At 40.4% G+C, this 20467-nt stretch overlaps 1 protein-coding gene across 2 annotated transcripts in view; it reads left to right on the top strand.

The window, feature by feature from the left end:
- The window catches only part of LOC105470641 (docking protein 5), a 174025-nt gene that overhangs the window by 118285 nt on the left and 35273 nt on the right, over positions 1–20467 (top strand). For both annotated transcript variants that reach the window (XM_011722802.2, XM_011722803.2), the window contains exon 6: positions 14629–14764. In XM_011722802.2, the coding sequence (XP_011721104.1) occupies positions 14629–14764 (136 nt within the window). The remainder of the gene's footprint in view (positions 1–14628; positions 14765–20467) is intronic.

Here is a 20467-nt window from a genome sequence, read left to right as displayed (position 1 = left end):
CCAGGCCACTCAATGTTGTATCTCCAATATTGTGGGGACATAGAATATTTATTGATTTTGAATAGCATTATTCTTATGCATTGGCCATGTTTTGCAGGCCTGGTGCAAACTTGAGATTGAATGGTCAGAAAGGAAAGTGTGGGAGTTTTATGCTTAGGATCTTACTTCTCAAACAGCATGGTATAGTATACGAAGTACTGATTCAGAATTTAGATAAACCCTGGGCAATCTCTACTTTTGCTAGCTGCTAACCTTGGACAAAGTTCTTAACTTTCCTTGTAAATTTATTGGAGTAATAACTTTCTTGCAGATTTGTTGTAGGTAAAGGCAGAAATGCATGTAGATGACCTGGAAGGATGCTGAGCTTCTCCTAAATAGTATCTTTGGTATTCTATTATGATTACTTTTGGAGCAGAACATGGGCTTGCAGGCTAGTGTTAAATGCAAGGTAAAATTACTATTTTATATTTTGCCTGAAACTCAAATAAAGATAAATTTTTATAGTTACCATCAAGATGCTCAGGATAATAAGATCATTCGTGTTCCACCAAGCATGAAAGTTTCATGTCTGCCTTGCTTTATTAGTGAAGATAATTTTTTCCTTGGCTATTTTTGGATGTGTTGAAACAAGGCAGTTTTATATTAACCAATGTAATTTTCCCCATCTCTCACATCAAGAAGTGAGCAGAAGTTGTCTGTCTAAGCATATAGTTTTCACATATCCCACATGCATCTGCAAAAACTTAACAATATCCTCTAGAACACAGGAAATCTTTCTTGGACAAAGTTCTGCTCATATTCAACCTCTCTTAGAACTAGAACTGAGTGTTACTCCTGCTCAGTGGCCCCGTTTCACTCCACCAAAGCTGACAGTAGGACATGTGTAATAGACTGAACTGGAAGTTGGAGGAAATGAAGTAAAATTACAGTTCTATCGCATACTAGCTGTGGGAACATGGATATGTCACTTAACTCACCGAGCTTTATTTCATTGCAACCTGTAAATTGGGAACACATATATTACTTTGTCTCACAAGATTGCTATGAAGATTAAATAAAGGCACATGTAAAGACACCTGGAATAGTGCCCGGATGTGGTAGGCAGCTGTATCAACCCAAACTGGTACAGAAAAGAAACTCACTGACTTCCATAAACTGAAAGTCTGAGGAGTAAAGATGGCTTCAAGCTTGGCTTAGCTCAGTGTCCAAATGATATTCCCGGGTTTTATTTGACAGTTCTGTTTCTTCTAAAATAGTTTCATTCTACCTCCATATGGTGACTTTCAGGAGCTTTGAGATCTCCCCACACTATCTCAGTAGAAGAGAGATATGTTACTACTCTCTGCTGTCATTATATATACTATGTGTCAAGCACTGCACTTTACACAAAGCTCACAGGGTACAAACGCAATGAGGGTGGTTCTCTGAAGGCATGAAGAGGGTACTGTTGCCATCAGAGGAGGAGTAGAGGTGAGGTTTTTAAAAACTAACAAAATATGTACAATGTAACATTTAATAATTGCTCAAAACAAATTAGGTCAAGAGGCTGTTTGACTGTAATTAACATTTGCACTCTCAATGGTGCTGATTTCCAGGGCAGTGGTTCTTAGCCAGAGGTGATTTTGCTCCCAGGGGACATTTGATAATGTTTGGAGACATTTTTGATTGTGACAACCTAGGCAGGGGATGTTACTGGCATCTAGTGCATAAAGGGGCCAGAGATGCTGCTAAACATCCTACGCTGCACAGAACAGTCCTCGACAACAGAGGATTATCAGGTCTAATCATGTGGTTGAGAAACCCTACTCTAGCAGGTGTATGAGCCATTGAAAATAATCACTGCCATTTATTGAGCCCTTACTATAAGAAAGCCTCTGTGCTAAGAGGCTCATTACCCCATTTAAACTACTCATTATCATAGAAACTAGGGGATACAGTTATTTCCATCTTAAAATGAAACTTGGGCAATGGCAAGAGGTCCAAAGACACAAGGCTGATAAATTCAGGACTCACGCTCAGATCTTTTACTTCCAAACTCTATAGATTTCTAAGAAGGCTCACCTTCTACTGGAGGTTAGCCTAGTTCTTAGTTAACTTCTGCAGAGGTGAGGAAGAGCAAGCATGCTTACATAACCAAAGCTTGCTAAATCCATTTTGGATGATGTTGTGAGCATATTATCCTTTCCCACTGAAGCAGCCTCAATATGAGTAAGGCATCTGTCAATAAGCCACAGACTTGCAAAGATGCTGGTGATGTAAATATTCCTCCTGAGCTGTGCACTGGGGTATAAATGTCCTTAGTTTGAGCTGACTTTTTGGAACCCCCTATATGTTCTCTTAGTTTGGAGTGTAGGCACATACAGCCAGGATTGTTCATCTTTCCGGGGTGGCACTCTGCGGATCACAGGTCATTAGTGTCTTCTGCACATGTTTTTCTCCTTCTCCTCCTGGTATCAGAAAATCTGACCACAGTCTCTAATTCTTGAGGAAATTCAAAATTGGAATATAACATTTTTAATAAGATGAATTGCACAATTAATGACCCTTGGAGACAGAGAATAATTAGTTTATCTTGGGGGCTAAGGGATATATTACTTATTTTGTTTGAAGTTTTCTTAGTCTTTTGTATGTTTCTTTCCACTTCAAAGCCCTGAAACCTCACTGAGGCACATCAGACTGTCAGGGGCACTAATTTTTTTATGGGAAGATGCAATTGACATGAAGTTCTCAGGGAAGATCCAATTGACATGAAGTTCTAACTGCAGCATCACCCCCCTGGGAACCATTCTTGCAATGTGATTGTGTAGAGAAGGGTGGCAGGTGTCCAGTGCCTTTCTCTGTTAACTGTATAGCTCGCTGCTGAGTTAGCATGCTTCAATGTCAGACTTCGCCTTACCTCCTGACTGATTTAAATTAATACCCTGGGCTTTGCACCTGCAGGAGCTAGAGAAGCTCAGGTGACATTTGGCAGAACGTACTAAATAATTACTGCACATGAGTGCCTTTCTTCACGAGCCAGAGAGAGTCTCTCTTGTGCTTTTGACATGGTTTTAAGAGAAACTTTTAGGTATGCCAAAAATATGTGAAAATCCAAATTGCAAATACAAATACTTTTCCTTAAATGGAGTTCACAAGTGGTTTTTGAAATAGATTTTTATTTATTTGGATATAAAGGCATCTGAACAGCTTTAGAAAATAATTAGTTTCTTGCATATTTCACCCTAAAACCAGCCTAATTGGGGAAATAATTTTTTATTCAAGAAAAAAATTGTTTTCTCCTTTAATTGGTGAGTTTACATGTAAAATGACAATTATTTTGATAGCTTATGAATATTTTCTATTTATCTCTTTGAATATCTGAAATATATGTCTATTTGAATATTTGAAAGCTACATGTTCCCAATTTATCTTCTTAGTAGCTTCTTAGTAATCTCCCACTTCTGAATGTTTTACAGAGCATACACTTATCCTTATTGAAGAATTTAAAGCAGGTAAGCAATCCAGTATACTCAACTCCCCCAACTATGTTGAGTATAACGATTAAAATACAAATGTGCTGGATCTAACACAAGTTTGCTCTGGAGAAGTAAAATCCTCTTCTTTTATAAGAAAAAGGGAACAAACATTGTGTCATTTAAATGGCCACTTGTTATTCATTAGCATTTTCCTAAAAAATAATTTTAATTACAAAGATAATGCACATATTATAAATATTCCAATAGTAGAGGCATGTATGAAATCAGAAGGAAGCATTTTCTACTCCACAGAGTAACCTCTTTAATAATCATCTTAATGGATGTTCCATTATTGCATGTCTACTGTCTACCACACACTGTGCTAAGTGAGAGGTATGAGGACAAGCAAGACAAGGCCACAATTGTAAGAGGCTTAGCTAGATCCTATCCACCTCTGAGCTTCTGTGATTTTATTAAATAGCATGTGCAATTCTTGAAAGAAAGGATGACTTTTTTCTGACCTTTGAGGCAAAATTAGGCACTCAGCAACATCTGTGGCTATCTTTAATGTAGGTGATGGCCCACTGGCATTTGTAATTACTTTATCTGAGATGGTATTTTGGAATTCTAGAAAGGACTAGTAAAAATGAATCATTCCTTCCTTCATGCAATATTCACCTAGTGAACCCTAATGCCTGGTGTGGTTTTAAGCACTGCAGATATAGCAGTGAAAACAACATACAACTTACTCAATAGAGGAGAGAGATATAGACAATGACAAGCATTTTAAAAGGTAAAATAGATGTCAGATTGAAAAATAAAGTTGGGAAGGACAATAGACAGTGCCAAAGAATGGGTGCAGTTTTAAAGAGAGTGAGCAGGACTGGCTTTACTGAGTAAGTAATGTTAAGAGGTGAGAGTGTGAGCCATGTAGGAATCTGGGGGAAGAGCATTTCTTCCAGAAGGAAGATGGAAGAAGATGCTGAAGAGGAAGTATTCAAAGAAGAACCAGGAGGTTAGTGTGTCTGAGCAGAATCAATGGATGGGAAGCCACATGACACAGGTGGAGATGCAGCAGGGTCAGGCCATGTGGAGCTTGAAGGTGGTTGTAAGGAATTTGGCATTTAGTCTTAGTCTGATGGGGAGCCATCAGGGGCTGTGTAGAGTTGGAAAACTACAGAGTTTGAGCAAGTCCCCAAGATGGCTCTCACTTCTGACACCAACTGCAAGTTCACGGGTTTCTAAAACTACCCTAAGATTTAGTAAGTCACTCAAATGACTCCCAGAACTCACCAAAAGCTGTTAAACAGAGTTATGGTTTATCACAGTAGGGCATATAGAGTGAAATCAAGTAAGCAAAGAAGCACATGGGAGGGAGTCCAGAGAAGTACCAAGTGTGGAGCTTCTGTTATCTTCTCCCTGTGGAATCTAGGCATGCTGCTTTCTTCCTACCAACATGTGACATTACACATGGAGCATTGTCCACCTAGACGCCCCTGAGCCACCACACACAAAGATTTTACTGGGCTCCGTTATGTACGTGTGATTGATTGGTGGTCCACGTGGTGGATCTCAGTCTCCAGGCTGACTGACACCACATGACCTGAAGCCCTTATCTTGAGTCATATTGTTCCTATATGTCTAGCTAAGTTTCCAGGCAGGCAAACATTACCTTGCAGGAGATCCTAGCAAAGAGCTATTTTTAGACAAGGTTAAATTATTCTCTATGCTAGAGGTGTTAAGCAAAGAAGTGACATAATCTTTTTTTTTCTTTAAGACTTTCTCAGGCTAAAACCAGTTACAGGGTATTGTAGTACTCATGTGAGGGACAAGAATGGCTGTAGGCATGTGGGTAACAGTGAATATGGTCTTAAGTGTTGGATAATGATAGGTCTTTAAGCTAAAGCCAGAAGGATTTACTGACAGATTGGATGTGGACTAAGAGGGAAAGGGAAGTGCTAGGCACCCTCCAGGAGCAGCTAAGACTGCAGAGAAAGGGTGCAGAGTGGGCACTGGGGCTGAGGATTTTCCAGAGGTCAGTTTTGGAAAGGCTAACTTCAAGGCTCATTCAGCAGTTTACCCCACTTACTAAGCCGCCATTTCATCCTGTCAGGGATTAGTAAAGTTACACATTGTGTTTGAGTTTAGAAGTGTTAAAAGCACTGCTAATTCCAACCCATTTTTTATAACTGCTACTGCAGGAAGAATGTGTGAAAATGCTTTCTTCACACAAGGAGTTAGATCACATCATAAAGCAAAATGGAACAAAGTGATTTCCTTTGACTTTATGCATATCACAAGTGATAAAGAACAGACACAATTAATAAATAACCACTGTCTGTTATACTAGCTTTGTTCTATGACTACAGATAGTAGTTAATTTATTCTTTTGTTTGTTTGTTTTTCCACAAACCTTCAAGTCCAGACAGTAAGTATTAAAATTTACATCTAAAAGTGATAGCGAAGGTCTCTGTGCACATTTGAGGGGACTCTGGCTGTTAGGAAAACTGTGCTAGTGACAATGAAATGGCAGGAGGAGGGCCACAGTGTGGCCCTGCACAGTCTGCACTGGGGTCTTTCTCTTCACCCTGCACTCCAGCTAATAAGCTTTATATCTCATAAGGTGTGCTAATCCTCCAGCACAGACACTGTACTTCACTGGAGCTGGAGAAACAAAACACCCAATTTTTGCATCCTAGGTTTCTTTAGCTAAAGCTGATCCTTTTCTTAGAGGGCGATTCTTATTTCTGAATTCATATTTTCATTCTCAAAGAAGAGGTTTATTTTATTCTGTTTTCAGCCACCCATGAGCCTCCACATCACTCTTTCTCCCAGCCACACACATTCCATTCCCATACATCTTCGTCATTATTGCTTCCCCACTGCTGTTCTGGGTTGCAAGCCGCCCCCATTTCCTTCAAGGCAAGTTTGTGGTTGTGCCTCTCTCATGAGGTTTTTCCAGAGAGTCATGTTCTCTTTGGCTTTGACATTTTAAAGGGTTAAGATAGCAACAACAACAGATTCTAATTCAATGCTTATTTGATGCCAGATCCTTTGCTAAATACAAAACGCAATCTCTCACCATCCTGTGTGGTTTGGGAGACCTTGTTATTCACATTTGAAATATGAAGTCACGGAGACTTTGAGAAGTCAAGGAACTCGTCCAGGGTTGCGATTGCATCATGGGAGGGAGCTGGGATTGAGACTTCTTATCTTCCAGACGTTGCTCCACATCACCTGGAGCAGGGCTCTAGGAACTAGACCTGTGTTTCCAAAATGTGGCATGAATTTGGGCAGTACAGGTGATGTTAAATAAATGTGAGTCTCACAGTGATAAGGTCATTTTCTTTTCTGTTTAGTTTTTGATCCTTTTGGTTGAATAATGGAGAAACCATTTAGTTGGATGCTGCATGCTTGACATACATCTGTAAAACTTTCTAATATACTTGTGTTACTAAGAAGTGAGCAAACTTCTAGCTCAGATCTTTGACAGCAAGAGGATGTAGCAGAGTTTTATAACAATTTTTTATTTATTTATGTATTTTTTTTTTTTGAGATGGAGTCTTGCTGTATTGCCTAGGCTGGAGTACAGTGGCGTGATCTCGGCTCACTGCAACCTCCACCTCCTGGGTTCAAGCAATTCCTTGCCTCAGCCTCCCAAGTAGCTAGGATTATAGGCACACGCCGCCACGCCTGGCTAATTTTTGTATTTTTAGTAGAGACAGGGTTTCACCATCTTGGCCAGGCAGTCTTGAACTCCTGACCTTGTGATCCACGGGCCTCGCCCTCCCAGAGTGCTGGAATTACAGGTGTGAGCCACCACGCCCAGCCTTTTAATGTAGTTTTTAAGTCTGCTTTTAACTTACAACAGGGGATACTGATTTGATATTGATGTGATGATTCCAACTTACAAAAATTTATTCATTTAAGGAAAATGAAGCAAGTTGATTAAAAACGAATCACATAGTGGCACAAAGATTTGACAACCATCATAAAAGTTGTATATGAATGATGGATGTCGACAACTGTCCCATGCTCAGAAGCCTGAGTGGCAAGTGATACATGATGTAATATCTTACATCAATTCCCATTTCTCACCCGACCAGTCATAGAAAGGGCTAGGAAAACTATTGCAGCAGCAAATGGGCCAGATTGCCCTTATCTCCAGTGAGCACACACACGGGGCACTAGGAGAATAGACTGCTGCTTTGTCTTAAGCTGAGATCAACCAGGCAGCAATGTCAGTGATTGGAACAGGAAAGACAACAAAGATAGTCAACCGCAGAATGTCCATGTCATCTCAGTCTGTACTGAAGCAACAATTCCCTAAACTCAGATGCTGCCCTGTATAAAAAACCTCTTATCACCTACTCATTACTTGGGTTGTCCCTTGTCCTCATTTTAGTCTATTTCAATGATTTTCAACTGGGGATATTTGTCAATGTCTGGAGACACTTTTGGTTGTCAAACTGTGGGGTACCACTGGCATCTAGTGAGTAGAGGCCAGGGATGCTGCTCAATATCCTACAACGCCCAGGACAGCCCTAATAGCAAAGCATGATTGGACGACGTCAGTGTTGCTGACTTTAGTAGAGCTGAGATCAAGTCCATATTACAAGCTCCTTCGAAATTCCTCCTGAATTTATTCCTCAAAATGAAGCTCTTAGAGCCTACATGGCTAAGCCTCTTGCTTCTTCATCTCATGTCTGTGCAAGTATGTTTTCTTGTCATAGTGTTGTTGGCCTTGCTATAGCCCCAGGGATGGAGGGAGGGGATTGTACTCCACTTGTTCCACCGGTTTTTTTTTTTTTTTTTTTTTGAGGCGGAGTCTTGCTCTCTTGCCCAGACATGAGTGCAGTGGCGTGATCTCGGCTCACTGCAAACTCCGCATTCCTGAGTTCACGCCATTCTCCTTCCTTAGCCTCCCGAGTAGCTGGGACTACAGGTGCCCGCCACCACGCCCAGCTATTTTTTTTTTTTTTTTTTGTATTTTTAGTAGAGACGGGGTTTCACCATGTTAGCCAGGATGGTCTCAATCTCCTGACCTCGTGATCCACCCTCCTTGACCTCCCAAAGTGCTGGGATTACGGGCGTGAGCCACCGCACCCAGCTTCAAACTGTATTTTCAGTTTGCCTCACTTTCATAGACAAAAGTAAACATTGTGCTTTTTTTTCCCTTTTAATTTTATATCCCTCTCTGTCAGGTGCTTCAGATCTGTTTTTCTCAGGTTTTTGAATACCAGATTTTCATTTTCCCAACGCTGACACCCACCCCTCTTCTCAACTGTACATTTCCTTTTTTAATTACTGCATCAGTATGGCTCATGCAACCATGATATTATTCTCAAACGTTTTGCATATGTAGATCTTGTCTCTCCAAATTAGTTCTCAGCTCCTCAAAGAAAAAGCTTATGTTTACATCCTTCACAACGGCTGTTATGCTTTGTCTCTGGTAGGTGTAACGAGTACCTTATTCTTTCAATTATAACGTAATTGTAAATGTAAAATACAACATTGATTTAATAGCTGCCTTGGCAGGGGTGGAGAAAAAGAAAAGCCTACCTTAAATGTACATGTTGGCTGGGCGTGGTGGCTCATGCCTGTAATCCCAGCACTTTGGGAGGCTGAGGAGGGTGGATCACCCAAGGTAAGTTCGAGACCAGCCTGGCCAAGATGGTGGAACTCTGTCTCAACTAAAAGTATAAAAATTACCCAGGCGTGGTGGCAGGCACCTGTAATCCCAGCTACTTAGGAGGCTGAGGCAGAGAATTTCTTGAACCCAGAAGGCAGAAATGTTGCAGTGTGCCGAGATGGTGCCACTGCATTCCAGTCTGGGCAACAGAGCAAGACTCACTCTCTCTCTCTCTCTCTCTCTCTCTCTCTCTCTCTCTCTATATATATATATATATATATATATATATATATATATACACACACATACACACACACACACGCACACGCACACACACACACACACGTTGAGGTCAAAATGTGTTCTGCTTTTGGCAATGTCCATATATTCTAAACACACACACACACACACACACACACACACACACACACACACAGAAACAGAGAGAGAGAGAGAGAGCCATGTGCACAGCATACATCTTGGAAGCAAGAAAATATGAAACTAGTTGGCTTACTGATTTCAAATGTTTGCTTATTCATTCTGTCTACCATGAGATAATTTATTTTAGTTTTCATAATTTCAGCCCCATTAGTATTTTTCTAATAAGATATGTTAATGTGCAATGTTTTGGGCAAAAGGAGAGAACAGAGTTTCTGAAGTTGGGCACTCAGTGTGTATGAACCATAGTGTCTGGGTCTTGAATCTTCACAGTACCCGGGACCACAGTCCCAGGACATGCACACTTGTGCTCTGTCCACTAGGCTTAGCCCCACAGGCTGCCCCTCTTCCCACCATCTCCCCAACGTGTTGGCTTCACTTACCTGTGTCCCACCTAAAAGCTTTATATGTGCAGTTCTGTCTGTCAAGACTGCTTTTCCTGCCTTCTTTCTCAAACCACTCCCCTCCCCAGGGTAACTCAATGAATTCTCAGTGTCAGTAAAAGTTGCTCAAGGAAGCCTAGGTCAGGTTCCCAGCTATGCCTTTCCTAGCACTGCCTTCTGCTTCACAATTCATTCTACAGTTATTTATTGAGCACCAAATGTAAACCCAGCCATGCTCTAGGCATTAGTGGAAAAGCTGTGAATATATCACAATAAAATCCCTGTCTACAGGGAGTTCACATTCTGGTAGAGTAATAGAAGCTCTCTTTAGTCGAAGATATAATTGTGTACTCTACATATTCTATTTAATACTTGCAGTAAGTCCAGGTGAGAGTTCTTAGCATTACGTTTGTTTACATATGAAAATGCAGATTTAGACAGGTTAGATAGCTGGTGGTAGGTCACAAAGCTGGTGAGATGCCAGGTCAGCCAGGTGAACCCTGGTCAAACTCCTGCATTCTATTATGTTGCCTTGACATGTATTTGGTATGTGGAAGAATGAATGGTTCCCAACATTTTCTGAGCTATTGGTTCCCTCTGGACTTTTGAATAATGGAATAATCCATGATTTGGAGTGACAGGCATTTCATTTAGGCAATTATTGGGAAACTCAAAACTATACCTGCATCTGTATGGCAGCAATATTATTATATTTGAATGCTTATCTTCATAGAGGAAATTAGAAAGACCTAACTTAAACTTATTTTTTAACCTTCTCTGGGTTTCCAATCCACTGGTTTCCGTTAATGTAAGGAGTGTCGGGTCACTTGGGACTACTTTGGATACAGGAAGAGCATCCAGGGTAAAAATCAATGGGTAAAGAGAAAGGAGGAATCGGGAGCATCAGAAGTCAAAGCAGGTGGCTTTGCTATTCTGCTAAAGGGTAAACCCATTAGAACATCTTTGTTCTGTGTTGAATTTTCTCTGGAGACGAGAAGCAGACATGGCTGTATGAGGTTATGTAAGACCATTAGCCTATTTGATGTACCTTTCTTTTCACTTCCTTTTTTTGGTTTGTTTATTTTCTTCTCACTGCCCTGGGGAGTTAGCCCATCATGTGGTTTTGATGGAGGCATGTAGTAACATTTTAAAGTGTTGTAAAGCTGCTTATGAAACAGTTCCAAACACATCAAGTAGGAGGGGTAGATACGATAAAAGGACTTGTGGGTAGAGTATAGCAGAGACCCGATGGAAGAGCATCTGAAGGTCAGTTTGTGGTCATTAGCATCTTCGTGGGTCAGGTTGTCCAATGAAGGACACATGCCTTCAAGCAATAGGAGCAAAAGCCCTAACAATTTACACCAAAGACCTCATTTCTGTTCTATTTAGAGCTCTTAATGCATTTTGTGTCTTTACTGCACAGTGGTGATTTCTTGGCCAGATCTGGTTGATTAAGGCCTTTTGACTCTCACAACTTAGAAAGAAAATGAAACAAGTTGCTGACATATAAAATTCAGGTGTCTTCACATAAAAGTCAAGAAGTCTTGCTTCTCTTAAACAATCAGAAACTATGAGTACCCCTTGGACGCGTATTTCCCCATTCCCCCACGTAGACACCTGACTAGGGCTGACTTCTGGCTCCTATGCTTAGACGGGACCTGTGCTCTCGGCTAGCTGTGCTCCCTGTACCCTTGGTCATAGTGGGTTTGAGCATTCATGTTCTCTGCCTGAACTCTAATGGAATTTGAGGTTGTGTCTCCTGTTCTTTTCTGTTAGTGGTAAGTGGTGTGTGTGTGTGTGTGTGTGTGTGTGTGTGTTCCAGATCTTCAGGCAGAGGAGAGGGAAGTCTATGTACATTAAAGAAGAATGTTTGGTACTATAGTTGTTTTGGTTTCATTTGTTTTTGATAACAATATTATTTTAGCGATTTAAATGTCATTAAAGGAAGGTTGTAGATTTATTACATTTCTTAAAAGTGGGCATTGGGGGCCGGGTGCGGTGACTCACGCCTGTAATCCCAGCACTTTGGGAGGCAGACGCGGGGAGATCACAAGCTCAGGAGTTGGAGACCAGCCTGGCCAAAATGGTGAAACCCCATCTCTACTAAAAACACAAAAATTAGCTGGGCATGGTGGCACATGCCTGTAATCCCAGCTACTCAGGAGGCTGAGGCAGAAGAATTGCTTGAACCTGGGAAGCGGAGGTTGCAGTGAGCCAAGATTGCACCACTGCATTACAGCCTGGGCGACAGAGCAAGACTCCATCTAAACAAACAAACAAACAAACAAACAAACAAACAAAAAACACGTGGGCATTGGGTAAGAGTGATTTTCCAAGAGTAAAATGAATGGGTTATGATATAGATTAAGCATTCCACCACTAGTATTAAAAATAAGATAGAATAGAAAATAATAGCATGTTATAGATTGATGATAGATTGATAGGTATACTGGCTAAAAATCTAAACTTTATTTCCTATGGTGCGTTGCAGTTAACAAAGACTTTGAAAGCAACTAGATTGTCCAAGCTGGAGAAACATAGCTGCAAGGTTTGGTATTAATCTGTCACACTACAAGTGTTTCTGAGTAACAGGTACTTTCATTACTTCTGGAACCAAGGTTGGCATTTAAGGAAGTAAATAAATATACAGTGACCTCTGCCCCAGGGGAAACCAGTGGCCACTTTTTCCTCTGAAAGAACTGATTAGGATTACTTCCTTCTCTTAACAAATTAATATTTCCGTGTTTGATGGAAAAAAGATGTATGAAAAACAAAACCTTACAGAATTGGATGCCAAGCAATAGAGTCAAGTTTGTATGATGGCTTAAATAAGGACAAGGTAGCAGAAAGGGTTTAAGTATTTTGAGATGTCTTCAGGGAAGAAATGAGACTTTATTGAAAATGCCTTGAATTTCAGTTTCAGATCTTCTTTGGATTAAAATGACTTAATAATTAAAATCACATGATCAACCTCATGAGCTAGTTCTTTAGATTAGCTTATTGAAAGAGCCATCATTTTTTTCCCTCTGTTTCTTCTTCTTCTTTTTTTTCTTTTAGTGGCAGGTGAAGGGGGATGGTGCCTCTGTCTATCACCCAGGCTGGAGTGCAGTGGCATGATCTCGGCTCCCTGCAACCTCCACCTCCCAGGTTCAAGCTATTCTCCCTGCCTCAGCCTCCGGAATAGCTGGGATTACCGGTGCCTCCTGCACCACGCCTGGCTAATTTTTGTATTTTTTAGTAGAGATGGAGTTTCACCATGTTGGCCAGGCTGGTCTTGAACTTCTGACCTCAGATCATCCGCCTACCTTGGCCTCCCAAAGTGCTGGGATTGCAGGTGTGAGCCACCGCACCCAAACTCCCTCTGTTTCTTCATACATGGCTCATATTCATAAAATTCATGAAATTTAATTCAAATTTAATGGGTTTTGGCCCATTACTTAGGCCATGCCTTATATATAGAAAGCTGTCATTTGACTGCGGTACTGGACCAACTGCAAAACATTAGATACCTCTTCCTCGTTTTATTGCATTAATTGCATAGACTGGGCTAGACTAAAAAAAAATAACAGTGGTTTAGGCTGAAAATTTGCTTTGTTTCTATGTTGTGCTAAACAGTTCTTTAGATGGGAGCAAAATTCAGGCACTGAAGCTACCGTTCAGTTTTTCAGCAAGAAATTCTGAAATGGAAGGAGTGGCATTGTGTCTTAGAATAATCGGGCCTTTAAAAACAAGCAAGCAAACAAAACAACCTCTTAGTTTACTGTTGGCATATGGATGTATCAAATTCAGAGCTTCTTTTAATATCCCTGTGTATGATTTTGTCCAAGTTCTTTAAAAATATTTATAATAATTAAATATATTTTAGTGTAGTTTTATATATATACACACACACACTAAAATATGTGTATGGCATATATATACACACACATATATACTAAAATGTATTTAAGTAAAAAACATTTATTTGTTTCTTGCCTAATTGTGTGTACCGGTCTTCCTTTATTAATGAAATTTATTTCTCTTTGTTTACCTTTACCATCTGAGGTACAGATACCCTTCTTTTTAATGCTTGATGTTAATTATCAAAACCATACAGCTTTCGGTGAAGAACTTTTCTAATGTTCCAAATATTAGTTCAGCAGAGTCATACTCATGGCAAAAAAAAATTAACGGCATTTGATCCATCCCGTTGAATGAAAGCTGGAGTAATATTTAATCTAGGATTTTAGGAAGGAAAGAATCCTTAAAGCCATGGTCTGTAGGGAAAGCGAGAACAGAAGCTAAGAGATATAGATTCTTCCTCTCCCTCTGCACTGGCAGTTTCTGATGAGGAGCTATTCACAGGCTGCACAAAGGAATGTGCTTGCACAGGTATTTCTCTTTGAGGGTGGTAAGGTGAAAGATAGGGAAGGTGAAGTATTTATTATACTGAAAATCAAGAAACAGCTTTTTTATTACATTTCTCTTTTACTTTGTGATAGAAAGTATTCAGCACAGGTTAGCCTGGAGTCCCTTGGTCCCCTGCCCTTGTTAATTACAATTAATTGAACACTTTGAACATTTCGATTCTAGTTAACTTTGTTTAGCAAATGTGAACAAGAATCTTAATCTCATAAAAAATAATAAACGGGCACAGCCTAGTGGAGTATTCCAGGATTTTAGTGCATTGAACTTCTAGGCGCTGGATTTTCAGAAGCTATTTTGTTTTTTTTTTTCACAGGATGTGTGAGACTGGTGAAGGGCTGTTTATCTTTCAGACCCGAGACGGGGAGGCCATCTATCAGAAAGTCCACTCTGCTGCCTTGGCCATAGCCGAGCAGCACGAGCGCTTGCTACAGAGCGTGAAAAACTCAATGGTATGTTTGGAATTTCTTCCTCATGTCCCAGGGCCTATCAGTGCAGAAAGCAATTGGCTCGTTTTTGTGCTGGAAAATATGGTCAGCATTATTTGAGCAGATGATTGATTCCTCTTCTCAATAGTGTATCACTTGGATTAAATGCCATTCCGGAATGCCTGATGTAGGCCGTTGGTAACCCCTTAACCATGCATCCCCATTATCTACTTTGCAACTCAATCGCAAGGGTGTGTAAAATTAATTTGCATGTGTATAGACATCTGTAGACACAACCATGTGGATCATCTACCTATGGAGATATGTCTTGCTATATCAGAAGTTATTTCAAATGTCAACAGAGGCCAGAGAGAAAAATGTAAATGAAAGAAGAGGGCTGAGGGAAACTGGAGTGAAATGTCAAAAGCCCAAGACCAGACAACTGTTCACATGAGAACATGAGATTGTGATATCCATGTGGGTAGATCACTTGATTTTTCAAGGGAAGCCAAAGATTTGAGTCTGTGTGTAATACCTGCCAGTTGGTAACTGTTGGAAATTAATTCTAGTAAGACTCCAACACTGCGGGTGGGTCAAAGAGAACCTGTCTGTGGGTGAACTGCTACCCACAGTCATGCATGTGCCGTCTCTTATAGTCATTGGTATATAAAGATGCCCAAACACACAGCATACATAAACATGCCCTCAGAACATTTACTCTTTGCTTTACATTGTGCTAGGGACTTGGATTACATAAAGAATTATGTTCATGAGGCCAGGCGCGGTGGCTGACTCTTGTAATCCCAGAGCTTTAAGAGGCTGAGGCAGACTGATTGCTTGATCCCAGAAGTTTGAGACCAGCCTGCACAACATGGGGAGACCCTGTCTTGATAAAAATACAAAAATTAGCCAGCCATGATGGTACATGACTGTAGTTCCGGCTACTCAAGAGGCTGAGGTAGGAGGATCACTTGAGCCCAGGATGTAAAGGCTACAGTGAGCTGAGTTTGTGCCACTGCACTTAAGCCTGAGTGACAGAGCGAGACCCTGCCTCAAAAAAAAAAAAAAAGAATTATGTTCATGAGTTTATTCTTTAAGGAGAGTAAATTCATGAAATCATAAATCATAAATGAATGCACAACAGTTAAATAATGCACATCATGCATTGTGGCTGCAAACACATACATAGAGCTTCACATCTGGAAGGAAATATACAAAACAAAGAGGAATTGGGTTGGCATGGTAAGATTTGGGTAGTTTGAAACTTTACGATTGAAACATGTGGGGTGTTTGGATTTAAAGAGTGGAGGGGCAAAGCATGCCAGTAACGTGATCTGTTCCAACACAGCCTCGGGTTATTTCCAAATGACGTCTATAGGCAGCACTCCAGGATTTTAGAGCAGGGGTCAGCAAAGCTTCCTGTAAATGTTTTATGCTTTGTGGACCAATATGGCCTGCAAGTACTTAACTGCCATTGTAGCACAACTGCAGCTATGGGAAAGATATAATCAAATGAGCATAGCCATGTCTCAAAACAAACTTAATGGACATTGAAATACAAATTTCATATAATTTTCACATGTCATGAAATATTACTCTTCTTTTCATTTTCTCTCAACCATTAATAAGTGTACTTTATTTATTTATTTATTTATTTATTTATTTATTTATTTGCATATGGGTCATTCAGAAACAGTCAGGAGGCTGGATTTGGGCCACAGGACAGAGCTTATTGTTGGAAAAGAGCAAGTGCCCCCGTGAACCACTGCTGACATAAGCATTTGTGAGAAACCGGGCTTGAAGACTTGTGTATGATCTCAGAGGTGGCGGAGGTGGGCATGCTGAGGAGGAGGCATGGAATGAATTAAGGGGTTTTGATGGTGGTTTTCATATGTCAACTTGACAGGGACACAGGGTGCCTGGATATTTGGTTAAACTTTCTTTTGAGTGTGTCTCTGAAGGTGTTTCTGAATGACAGTAGCATTTGAATTGATAGATTGAGTAAAGCAAATTGCCTTCTGCTATGTGAGTGGGTCTCATCTAATCTGATGGAGGCCAGAATAGAACAAAAGGGAGGGTAAGAGAGAATTAGCTCTCTTTGTGGTCTTGAGTTGCGACATTGGTCTCCTTTGGCCTTCAAATCCAGACCAGAAATCATCACCATTGGCTTTCAGGCCTTAAGACTGCAGATCTTGGTGTATATATCGTACTTACTCTGTTTCTGGAAAACTGTGACTAATATAACTAATTTAGGGGTAGACATAGATAAAACAAGAGATAAATTTCAGTACCATCATACTGTGTTCAAGATCATGACCCACGAAGCCAGACTTAGTTCCAACACCAGTTCTGAAACATTCCAGCTTTGTGGAGGAGAACAAAGTTCTTGATATCCCTGAGCTCCAGTTTTATCCTTTGTAAAATGGGAGCAGTAATAGTATTTATCTTAAAGTCCTCTCTCTCTCTCTCTCTCGCCATCTCTCTCCATCTCTCGCCATCTCTCTCTCTTTCTCTCTAAATGTCTAAGTAGAGCAAATGTAAAATTAGATTGAGAAGGAATGGGGAATGATATAATTTAATAGATTTTAGAGAATTAGAAACTACTATAAGAAACTCTAAGAAATAATTATATTTATTATTTTCTTATTTCAAAAGGAATCTACACATTATTGAAACATTGTAGACAACACAGCAGAATAAAAAGAACATAGTAAGTCATCCCTCTGCCTGCCACACAAGAATACGCCTGTTACTCACTTTGGAATGTGTAGCTTTCCAGTATTTTAACTAGGTGGATGTAGGAAATACAATTATATTGAATACATTGCTTGTGCTAGCTTTTTGCAAGAAAATACATACATATTGTCTCATTAAATATCATCTTCAACATCATATTTTATGGTCTTATTTTATTATATGGATATTTCATAGATTTATAAAACTATGCATCAAGGTTGAGCACAGTGGCTCACACCTGTAATCCCAATATTTTAGGAGGCCTAGGCAAGGAGGATCACTTGAGACCAGAAGTTTGAGACCAGCCTGGGAAAAATGGTAAGTTTTGGTCTCTATAAAAAATTTAGAAACTAGCCAGGTACAGTGGCTTGCACCTGTACTCCCAGCTACTCAGGAGACTGAGGCAGGAGGATCCTTTGGACCCAGGAATTCAAGGCAGCAGTGAGCTAGGTTCCTGCCACTGCACTCCTGCCTGGGTGACAAAGGGAGACCCTATCTCTAATATATATACACATATATATATGGTTATATATATATTTATTTATATATATGGTTATATATATTTATATATGAGGTTTTATATATATATGAATATGTAACAACAACAAAAAACCTGTGCGTCAGCTTGATGTTCAATCTGTATGCATCAGTGACTATCTGTTTAAGATAAAATCTTAAAACTTGATTGCTGAATCAAAGTCTCAGAATGCTTTTAAGGATTTGCTTTTCTTTCCAAGTAGCCTTCCAGGAAGACTTTCTTTTTGAACTAATACAATGTTGGTATTTATTTTCCCACGTACTTAGGAATTCTGGATATTTCAATAAAGAGACATCAGTGGATGGATGGAGAGAGACAGAGGGAGGGGAATGCGAGAGAGAGCGAGGGCGAGCTGTGAAGTTGAATTCAGGTCACTTAAAACTTACAGGGCGACATGTCATTGCATTAGGGTTGTGTGGCTATTCCATCAGCTCCCTTTAGGCACCTCAAGAAGTTTGTCTAAGATTGTCTTGTTCGTAGAGCCATCAATTAGCATAAATTGTTTTGTACTTGAAAGGCGGGTTCCGCCTGCTCACGCACATGTTTTTCCATTTACAACCTCATTATTTCCGCTAAAAATTAATCAGGAATATGAGTAAATCGTTTGGATTATCCCTTTGCAAATTTAACTAGAAAATAATGTCACCTGCTCTTAATTTGCTCTGTGCTTAATGGGTTCTATAAAATAAATGTGATTTTTAAAGCCACGGCATCCTGTTATAGATGGAAATGAGTAAGCTTCAATGTGGGATCTGAATCTTAAGGAGTTAAACGAGGGATTGTGAAAACTTAAATCAATGTACTGTAATCAATCTCTGATTAGGGGATACCATGCTAAAATAAAGCAAATGAAGGCAACATTACTGGGTCACCCTGCCTAAGTTATTGTTTTGCCTTTTCTGGTTATTGAGAGTGGATCCACATAGACCTGGCTGCATTCCCTACTAGGAATTGCTTTTATATGACTGCTGACTTGCTTCTATGAGATGGCCAAGATCATAACTGGAGAAAGATGGCAAAACTCATATCTGGCCTTAGCCTCACGATTAGGAAGACCTAACTCACTGCTAACTGTCCCTGTTGTAAAATTCCCGAGTGTGTCTACAGACAGAATACTGCAATGTGGGGCCCATACCAGGCAGAAATTACGTCCTGGAGTGAATTGATCAGAGTCAGCCTTATGACCCTCAATCCCAAAACTCATAAAGAAGGGGCCTGTGGGTCAGATAATAATAGTAACAGTTGTAGGAGGCTGAATAATGGCTCCCCAAATATGTCCACATTCAAGTCTATGCAGTCTGTGAATGTTACCTTACAAGGCAAAAGGGACTTTGCAGGTGTGATTGAGTTAAGGATCCTGAGATGGTGACAGTATCCTGGTCTATCCAGGTGGGTCGAATATAATCACAAGTGTCTTCAGAAGAGGGAAACAAGAGGAGTCAAACAGAGGGCAAGGCAATGGTGGAAGCAGAGAGACAGAGAGAGAGAAGGGGTGGAGAGGGAGATTTTAAAATGCCATGCAGCTGGCTTTGAAGGTGGAAGAAGGGACTGTGAGCCAAAAGATGTTTGTGGCCTTGAGAAGTTAGAAAACGCGTAAAAACAGCCTGGCACGGTGTCTCACGCCTGTTATCCCAACACTTTGGGAGGCCGAGGCAGGTGGATCATGAGGTCGAGAGATCGAGACCAGCCTGGCCAACAGAGTGAAACCCTATCTCTACTAAAAATACAAAAATTAGCTGGGCGTGGTGGCGTGTGCCTGTAGTCCAGCTATTCGGGAGGCTCAGGCAGGAGAATTGCTTGAACCTGGGAGGTAGAAGTTGCAGTGAGCCAAGATTGCACCACTGCACTCCAGCCTGGTGACAGAGTGAGACTCCATCTCAAAACAAAACAAAACAAAAAGGCATAAAAACAGGTTCTCCCCTAGAATGTCCAGAAGGAACCAGCCCTGTTGATGCCTTGACTACAGTCAAGTGAGACTGATTTGGGACTTCTGGCCACTAGAACTGTAAGACAATAAATTTGTGTGGTTTTATGCCACCAATTGGTGGTAATTGGTTTCGACAGCCATAGAAAACTAATATGAGAACAGTAACAAAACAAGAATGTGTTATATATCTTCTCTGTAACAGATAATATTTTAAGGACGTTTTGTGTAATTTCTAAACCTCATGAAAACTCTTGCATTGAAGACCCCAAACCACAACCACCAGCTTAGAAGGTAGTGGGGCTCAAATTTGGAACAGGTGTGCTGGCATAACCCCCGCCTTATACTGTGTCTTTGAATCAAGCCCTTAGACATGTTTTATTTACCCTGCATGAGATTAACTCACTGTTATTTTGAAAACTCCAAATTAGTGACCAACATTTAAAAATTAAGAGCTTACACATGAATCTCTGATTTTTATATTTTCTTGAAAAGTGCAAAGCTCTGGCAGTGCTGATCTTGCATCCTG

This window comes from Macaca nemestrina, chromosome 15, assembly GCF_043159975.1.
Source record: "Macaca nemestrina isolate mMacNem1 chromosome 15, mMacNem.hap1, whole genome shotgun sequence".
Lineage (NCBI taxonomy): Eukaryota > Metazoa > Chordata > Mammalia > Primates > Cercopithecidae > Macaca > Macaca nemestrina.
Note: the sequence above shows the minus strand (reverse complement) of the source record. Positions and strands in the feature narration are given on the sequence as shown.